This window comes from Tenrec ecaudatus, chromosome 4 (genome assembly GCF_050624435.1).
Source record: "Tenrec ecaudatus isolate mTenEca1 chromosome 4, mTenEca1.hap1, whole genome shotgun sequence".
Classification (NCBI taxonomy): domain Eukaryota; kingdom Metazoa; phylum Chordata; class Mammalia; order Afrosoricida; family Tenrecidae; genus Tenrec; species Tenrec ecaudatus.
This window is the reverse complement of record NC_134533.1, coordinates 14520861-14530591: the sequence shown is the minus strand read 5'-3', so window position 1 is coordinate 14530591 and position 9731 is coordinate 14520861. Positions and strand designations below refer to the sequence as shown.

General features: G+C 38.8%; 1 protein-coding gene across 1 annotated transcript; it reads left to right on the top strand.

The window, feature by feature from the left end:
* Window positions 1-4147: 4147 nt before the first annotated feature.
* LOC142445627 (olfactory receptor 4D6-like) lies at window positions 4148-5104 on the top strand. Its single transcript, XM_075547579.1, has one exon. It carries the CDS (start codon window positions 4148-4150, stop codon window positions 5102-5104), a length of 957 nt encoding a protein of 318 aa, XP_075403694.1.
* The last annotated feature ends 4627 nt before the right edge of the window (window positions 5105-9731 follow it).

Sequence of the window (9731 nt, the reverse complement as noted above, 5' to 3'; positions counted from 1 at the left end):
TGGTACCAGCTCCTCTTTTTTCCCTCCCTCTCTCATGAACTCTTGATAAATTATATATTATTATTATTATTTTCATATCTTACACTATCCACTGTCTCCCTTCACACACATCTCTGTTATTCATCCCCCTGGTGGGGCAGTTAAACATGGATCATGGCGATCGGTTCCCCGACTCTCCTCCTTCTCCCCCCACCCCACCTTCCCTCTACTATCATGGTACCGCTACTCCCATTACTGTTCTTGGGGGGTTTATCTATCCTGGATTCTGTGTGTCGAAGGCTCTTATCTGTACCAATGAACATACTCCGGTCTAGCTGGGTTTGTTAGGTAGAACTTTGGTCATGATAGTGGGGGGAAAGGAGGAAGCATTAAAGAACTAGAGGAATGTTATGTGTTTTGTCAGTGCTATACTGCACCCTGCTCATTGCAGTTTTAATTGGTCTTTCTTTGATAGATAGTGTAATTGAATATTCTTTATTATGTGAACTAATCAACTGTATTTTTCTTTGAATCACAGCCCATTTTGTTTTAAATAGTTTGTGTCATTGATTTGTAAGAACTTTAAATCTTGCAAATGAGTCCTGGTGGTTCAACATGTTGAACCCTGCTTATTATTTCATGTCTACCAGCCACCACTGGGGAGAGATAGATGTGGCTATCTGCTCCTATAAAGATTTGCAATATCAGGAATCAACATGTGTTCAGCATTATTTAGAATCAACTCAATGGAAATGAGTTTGGTTTGGGTTTGGTATTAGTCAGAATCAACTTGACAGCAGTGATTTTGGGTTAGTGGGGCTTATAGATCAGAGTGTTGAAGCTTTTTTATTATAATTTTCATAGATATTTGTCAACACTTTTAAATTATTGTTAGTTCTTAAGTTATTTATAGTGCTTTGAAAATGTAGGGGTTCATTTTTTATTTAATCAAATATAATAACCTTTGATGGAATATATAAGAAAGTCTTATCTACCCCAAACTTTACAAATAATTACTAAAAATTTGTTCTGTCTTGTTTTATTATATATTTATATTATTAAGCTTGCAAAATCTTCTTCAGTCTTACACTGTTTCTTTACACTACCATAATCATATGTGAAAATTGGAAAATTAAAATACTGTTGAACTGGAATTTCCATTTCTAAGTATTTTTTAATTACACATTCACAGGAAGATGCAGTAATAAGATTCTGAGTGAAACATTGCTGGAAAATGAATATTAGAGCTCCACTAGATAACAAGATAAGAAACCTTTGTGGTGCTGTGGATCAGGCTGTGAGCTACAAGGTTGGTGGGTCAAACACACCAGCTGTCTTCTATGAAGCTGTCTTCTGTTGAGTCATAAAGCAATGGCAGTTTGTTTGATGTTTTGTTTTGTTTTACAGCTAATTTAAATAGGATAACTAATTGTTTGGGGAGTTAATCACACCCTGGACATTTTATAAGCCTCATTCTCAAAGCATCACACACCTTAGTTTCCATATTATCTCTCTCAATCCTTGACTCCCAGAACTGCTATGCTCTCATGGCTATTGCCCCATTCCAACCTAGCCTTCATGATCAATGGCTAATTCTCTGCCTACTTGACTCCTGTACACCTCTGAACACCTTCATTCTCATCACATGCCATAAAGGGTCATGGAAATTTTCCAACAACAACAAAGGAAACAAAAAATAATTTAAAACTGTGAATGAAAATTATAGATCTAGAAATTGGCTATATATATATGTGTGTATATATGTGTGTGTGTGTGTGTGTGTGTGCTTCAGAGTATTTTGAAAATGAAAACAAGGTGTGATCAGTTACATATCCTTTATTGTCTAGGACAGTGGTTCTCAACCTTCCTAATTCCGAGACCCTTTAATACAGTTCCTCATGTGTGGTGACTCCCCCAACCATAAATAAATTATTTTATATGCTACTTCAAAATTGTCATTTTGCTTCGGTTATGAGTCGAGCGACCGCTGTAAAAGGGTCGTTCAACCCCCAAAGGGGTCGTGACCCACAGGTTGAGAACCGCTGGGCAAGGAGGACGAATATTACTGGTTTCCCAGGAGGATTCCCTCTTGCGCTTGGCTGTAGCACAAATGTTTCCCTTGGGATTCCATATAGCGGGAAAGTGAATGGATTCTACTCTCACTACACCACTAAGATAAATGTTTTCCTTTGAAGGCCCCTTGATAAAAAGCAATAATCTATTTCCAAATATATGATACCATTCATATAACTTTCTACTGTTTGATATGTGTCAGCAAGAAAATTCCAAAACACCAGTCCTCAGCCCTGAGGTGCTAGGTGTCAACATATTAAAGTGGATTCCTAGTGGCTTTTTAGTAACAGAATCCTTAAAGAGATGATATACATTCTACAGAAAAGAATTTATTCCAACACAGATCATAGATCTAGGAAATTTAACAGAGAATGTTTTTTTAATTATTTTATTGGGGGTTCTTACAACTCTTAGAACAATCCATATATCTATTGTGTCAAGCACATTTGTACATATGGTACTAGCATCCCTTTCAAAACATTTTCTTTCTATTTGAGTCCTTAGTATCAGGTCTTCATTATTTTCCCTCTCTCCTCCACCCTCCTACCCTCATGAACCCTTGATAAATTATAAATTATTATTATTTTCATATCTTATACGATCTGCTGTATCCCTTCACCCATATTTCTGTTGTTCATCACCCTGGGTGGGAGGGGGTTATATGCCCATTATTGTGATCAGTTCCCCCTTTCTCCCACTACCTTCCCGCTACCTTCATGGTATCACTACTCTCATTATTGTTCCTGAGAGGTTTATCTGTCCTGGATTCCCTGTGTTGAGAGCTCTTATCTTTACCAGTGCACATGCTCTTGTCTAACAGGATTTGTAAGGTAGATCTGGGGTTATGATAGTGGGGGAAGGGAGAGCATTAAAGTAGCAAAATTACAGTTATGAAGTAGCAGTAAAAATAATTTTATGGTCGAGGAACTGTATTAAAGGGTCTTCACATTAGGAAGGTTGAGAATCACTGTACTAGAGAGAGACAGATAAAATATGGTCCACTCTGACAATGATTTTTTATTTCTATAACAGTTTTATTGACATATACTTGGCATACATATGATTCAATCGTTCCATCACATTAAGAAGACTTGTACAATCATCACCACAATCAATTTTAGAACATTTTGGGTTTTTTTTTTACTCCTTGTCATTAGCATACCATTTCTCCCGTTTCCCTTGTCAATCCCCAAGAAACCATTAATCCATTAGCATCTCTATATATTTATCTATCCTAGATTTCACATACAGAAAAACATACAAAAATCAAAACAAAACTAACAATAAAAACAAATTAAAACAGAGAAAAACCCCAGTCAAAAAAAGAAGAAGAAAATATTAAGACCTAGGACAAATTTAAAGTGAATCAAAAGGAAAACAAATGATGAACGGTGAAATTGTAACCTGGGCTACAACACCTCATTGTCCAATGCATGTTAGCAAGGCTATTTATGTTCCTGATCAGAGGGGATTCACCTGGCTCGATCCACAGGCATTGCCCTTCACATTTGTGAAAACTGAAACAACTTTAAAACGGATTTTGACAATGATTTCTCTTCTGTCCTATAAGAGTAATTTCTTTGTATCTCCACAAAGCTTCCTGCTTTACCAAAGGCTTTTGTCTACAATCTTTCATCTTGGTCTTGATCCTCACTCTGTCTCTCTGTGGTCTATAGAGTGGTTAGAATTTCCTTTATTTTTTAATATGGAGAAATGGAAGTTTAGAGATGGTGATGACTAGCTCACAGCTACATGATTAAAGAATTAATAAGTGGCAAACTAAGGGGTCGCGACCCACATATTGAGAACCGCTGCTCTATTAAAAATAAGGACATAGGATCTTTGAGTGCTATGGTTCTTCCTGTCCACCTAGGGCATGTCCAATAGAAAAAAGAATCATCAGGATAAAGAATTTCCAGTACACAAAGAAAATCTTTAGCTCCAGTTTCCTGCGAACTCGTGATAATCTGAATGCTTAGAAAACCATGTAACATTATATAGAAAGATATACAAAAATGTAACAAGTTTCTGCTGTCTCATCCTTCTCATCTTAATATCTCTTCCAAATCACACAAGAAAGAAGCTATTCTCCACGATGGGCCAGAGCAACCACACCAATGTCAAGGAGTTTGTCTTCCTGGAGCTCAGTCCATTTCTGGAGCTGGAGTATTTCTTCTTTATGGTCTTTCTTCTTGTGTATACAATGACCATATTGGGCAATGTCCTCATTGTGGTCACCATCACCTCTGAGTCTCGCCTCCACACTCCCATGTACTTTCTCCTCAGGAACAAATCACTTCTAGACATTGTTTATTCATCCATCACTGTGCCCAAGTTCCTGGTGAATCTTTTATCCAAGAGGAAGATCATCTCCTACAATGGCTGCATGGCACAGATCTTTTTCTTTCATTTTGTGGGTGGGGCGGACGTTTTTTCCCTCTCTGTGATGGCCTATGACAGATACCTGGCCATTTCCAAACCCCTCCACTATGTCTCCATTATGAGGAGAGAGGTCTGGGTCGCCTTGGTGGTGGCTGCCTGGCTGGGAGGTGTACTGCATTCAACTGTCCAGATAATTCTGTTGCTTCCCCTCCCCTTCTGTGGCCCCAATGTTCTCGATGCCTTCTACTGTGATGTGCCCCAGGTGCTGAAGCTGGCCTGCACTGACACCTTGGTTGTGGAGCTTCTCATGATCTCTAACAATGGGCTACTGACCCTGCTGTGGTTCCTCCTGCTCCTTGGGTCCTACACTGCCATTCTGGTGATGCTGAGATCACAGTCCGGGGAGGGAAGGAGCAAGGCCTTCTCCACCTGCACCTCTCACATCCTGGTGGTGACTCTTCATTTCGTGCCATGTATTTACATCTATTGCCGGCCCTACATTACACTGCCAATGGACACAGCCATCTCCATCAATAACACAGTCATCACCCCTATGCTGAACCCCATGATCTACACACTGAGGAACCAAGAGATGAAGTCAGCCATGAGGAGACTACAAAGACGGCTTCAGTCTTCTGAGAGCAATCAAGTAGGAAAGGGAGCCCGATGAACACTGGAAATCTGGATTTCCTCAAATATATAGATAAAGGTAAGGGACAGATGGGTATTTCACCTCAGTCACTTAGCAATAGTAGAGTTGACCAGATTCATGGGAACCCCATGCGCAATGGAAATAATTAGCCTTCTTCCTTTTTGGTTTTCTAACTCTAGGTCTTTGCACATTTCATGGTAATATTTTACTTTGTTTTCTAAATTTTCTGTTCAGCTCTTTGATATCATCATATTTTCCATGTTCCTTAGTTACTGTCTGATTAAGAGCAAATTTGAGAGTTTCTTCTGACCTCCACGCTGATCTTTCCTTTCTTTCCTAACTGTGTAATGACTTTTTTTCTTTCTTCTTTTGTGTTATTCTTCCCACAGCTCTTCAGATCTGCTGAAATTAGCATGCCCTGCATCACATCTGTTCTGGACATGTTCTCAAAATCCAGGTGTGATCAATTCTAAGTTGTCTTTTGGCTCTTGGAGACTTGTTTTCATTCTCTGCAACTTCAAACTAAACTTACACGTGAGCAATTGATGGTCTGTCCCCAAATCAGGCCCTGATTTGGCTTTTGCTTCTGGTTTTGAGCTCCTCCATTGTCTGTCCCAACAGAAGTAGTCTATTTGATATCTGTGTATTTCATCTGAAGAAGTCCATGTGTATAGTCACCATTTGGATTGTTGAAAAGGGGGATTTGAGAGGAAACCATTGTTGATCTTGCAAAATTCTATCATGGGGTCTCCTCCTTCATTTCTATCACCAAGCTCCTATTTTCCCATTTCTTTTCTTTCCTTTTTGTTCCCAATTTTTGCATTACAATCATCAATCATTTTAAATGCATCCTGATTGCATGTTTGATCGATTTCTGACTGAAGATATTGGTAGAATTCTTCCATTTCTTCATCACTAGCTTTTGTGATTGGTGCGTAAATTTTAATAATAATTGTATTGCTTGAATTTGGATACACACAATCCAATCAGAGGTAGCATTGTACTTCAAGATACATGTACTTGAAATGTCCTTTTTGACTAAGAATGGAATGCCGTTCCCCTTGATTGTGCCATTTCCAGCATCATAAACCATATGACTTCTGATTCCAAATAGCCAGATTCCAGTCCATTTCAACACATTAATACCTACAAGGTCAAATTGTATGCATTCCATTTCATTTTGTGACACCTTCCAATTTTCTTAGATTCATACTTTGTACAGTCTAAGTTCCTATTATTAATTGATGTTTGTGACTATTTCTTCTCCTTTTCTGTTGTGCCCCATCAGCAAGTGAAAGTTCTGGAGGCTTCATTCCCTTGGGATTCCCTCCATCGGCATGATTACGGCAGACTCTACTTTGAGAAGGCAGGTTCTCCTCAGTCATACGTTGAGTCTCTTCTCACATGAAGGAGTTCATCTTTTGACATGATCTCTGACAGTGCTCTGTTTCTTTTCATGAGGTTTTTAGTATCAGACAATGTTTTTATTTCTCTGTGGCTAGTTCTTCCGAAGTGGGCAGCCTATTCCTTCTTTGTAGTCTGTTCTTGGTCTGGAAGCTCCCCTGAAACCTGTTCACTTATGGGTGACTCTGCTGGCATTTGTAGCACCGGTGACTTTGGTTTCAGCATCACAGCAATGCGCGGGCTACCACAAAATGACAAACTGGCAGAAAAGTCATGTAGGCAAACTATAGACAGCTCTATTACGGGAGGTATAAGATACTTCACAATAGCGAGTTATATCCCTGCGGGAATAATCAACCATGTGAACTGAAAAGGTCAGTGCTACCCAATGACAAAGTTCAGAAGGGGTAGCAAAGAATAAGGATTTAAAATATGAAGCCATTGATAAGTGGACTACTTATCTTATTTTGTTATGTTATAAATATATCCTTTTGGATTGCAATCAATGAGATGAAACAAAATGTGTATTAATTGTTGAATGTAAAAGGTGTGATCTGCTCTGTAAACTTGACTGATTCACAATAAGAGTTCAAATTCACATTGTTTTTTACCTGAAACCGTACATGACAGTTACATAAGCCAAAGGACCAGAATTTGGACCTCAGATGTAAATACATCCCCCTGTGGTCATCTGATTCTGGGCACAGGGCTTAAATGCATTAAAAGGAGAAGAGATCTTCTATTTCTAAAATTCATGGATATTCATGTGCAGAAAAATGAAACAGGACCCTTATCTCATATATAAAAACAGCTCAGGGTGATTCAAAAGACAGAAATGTAAACTCTAGAAATATAAAGATCATCAATTTAAAAATAAAGACTAACAGGAACCATATTTGCATCATCTTTTTGAGCAAAAAATACAAGAAATAGAATTCTATGAAGAACACCACACTATAGCATTCGTCACAAACCTTAGTCCGCAGAGTGAAACACAGAAGTTCATAGAGATCTGGTGCCACCCATAAGGACAACGCCAGCAAAAACGCATTTTTAATAATCACTGCCATCGAGTTAATGCTGACTCGTAATGACCCGTGTGGGTTTCTGAGACTATAACTGTTTACAGGAGTAGAAAGCCTGCTCTTTCTCCCAAGGACTTGCTAGTGGTTTGAAGCATCCCATCGTGTGGATCGCAGCCCAAACTGTAACCACTACCCCACCAGGGTTCCTTGCACAAGGTAATATGCCATCTAATTTTTTTGACTGCGGCTTCCATAAACATGGATTAAAGCAAAATGAAATCCTCAAAAACTTCAATCTTTTTTCCATTTATCATGATGTTTTTTATTAGTGAATGTGTAAGGATTTAGGGTCACTTTAAAATATGCAAACCATACTAAAGGTAACAGCTTTTTAAAATTTTCATCAGTAAATGCTTCAAGCCCTCCACGCTTTCATAATAAATCAATTGTGTCAACTGCATGTTTAAAAAAAATACTTTCATGCAGTCTCTTCCTACTGGTGGCAACTCTACAGGACTGGGTGGAGCTACCCCTGTGAGATTCTGAGAATGGAATTCTCTCCAGGAGTAGAAAGCCTCAGGTTTGTGATTTCCAACTGCTGACCTTGTGAATCGCAGGCCACACCACTAAGCATCGGGGTTCAACTGCAGATAATAGGTTGTAATGTCTCCCTCCATTCATGATGTCACAGTCTTCTTCATCTAGCCCAGGTTCTCAGATTATTTGCACAGCATTTAGACTGAATAGCTACTGTGAAAAGATACAACCCTGTGACACAGCTTTTCTGACGTGAAGTCATGAAGCATCCCATTGCTCTCTATGAATGACTGCCTCTGGGTCTGTGTTCAGGTTTTCAATAAGCACAATAGCTATTCTGGAATTCTCATTCTTTGCAATGTTACCCGTAATTTGTTATGATCCACCCAGTCTATTGACTCAAAGAAAAATGAAATCATTGACAACTCCAATCTTTTCTCCATTTGCCATGATGCTGCCTATTGGTCCAGTGGTGAGGCTTTTTGTGTCTTTACTATGTATTGTAATCCATATTGAGGGCTACAGTCTTTCATCTTCATCAGCAAGCGCTGCAAGCCCGCCTCACTCTTAGCAAGCAAGTTGTGTCCTCTGCATATTGAAGGTTGCTAATAAGCCTTCATCTAATTTGGTGTCAAGTTCTTCTTTACATAGTTAAGTCTATTGAATTATGTGCTCAGCATACAGATCAAGTAAGTATGGTGAGAGAATATAACGCTGGCACACATCTTTCCTGATTTTAAACCATTCAGTAGTCTCTTGTTCTTGTCACATGACTTAATACCTCTTGTAACATATCTGGGTTCCACGTGAGCTGAGGGAAGTGTTGCAAAATTCCATTCTTCTCAAGACGACCAGCCATTCTTTGCATACATGACCAAGTAAACATTTTTCTGGTATTCTCCACTAAGAGTCAAGATCCATGTGAAGTCAGTAATATTATCCGTTATTCCACATGCACTCCTGAATCCAGCTTGAATTTCTGGCAGGTCTCTGTCAATGTACTGTTACAATCGTCGTTGGATGATCTTCAGCAAAATATTACATGAATATGATATTAATGAGGAGACTGAAAAGACAGCTTCAGTCATTTGAAAGCAATAAACTAGGGTAAGGGAGTCATATTGTAACTGCCCATGCAAGTACAGTTTTATTCTTTCTGGGTCCTGCCCCAGCCTGTTTCCCCTCTTTACTTGTTTTACCTTTTCTTTCATTTTTTTTCTTCCCTTGTTTGGATCCATTCTTTCTCTGCCTTCCTTTTCTTCCACTGTTCTTCTTTTCTTTCATTTTCTTATTTTTGATTTCTTTTTAGTTCTTGGGTGTTTTTTTTTACTATATTTGCTCTCTTTTTTTAACCTCTTCCCTAGTTTTGCTTACTACATTTTGTCTTTCTACCACTCTAACCACCCTGAGAGGGATGGCATTAGAAAGTCCTGTTTAGAATGGGTGGAAAATGGGAAACAAAACTCAAAATAATGGATGCCAGACTGCTGGTCAAATCAAAACTGATGGAATCACTGAGACTGTGACCCTTAGCCACCCTTTGAGTCTAAGACAACTCACTCTATGGCTTAATTTTTAGGCAAACAATAGACAAAGTTGTAAAGGGAAAAAAGACATTAGTGAGGTGTGCACACCTAGGAATACTTGATGATTTAAGATGACCAGATTGACACAAGAAC

What these genes read in the sequence shown, in the direction of transcription:
- LOC142445627 (XM_075547579.1), top strand. Translation starts at nt 4,148, where the DNA reads ATGGGCCAGAGCAACCACACCAATGTCAAGGAGTTTGTCTTCCTGGAG.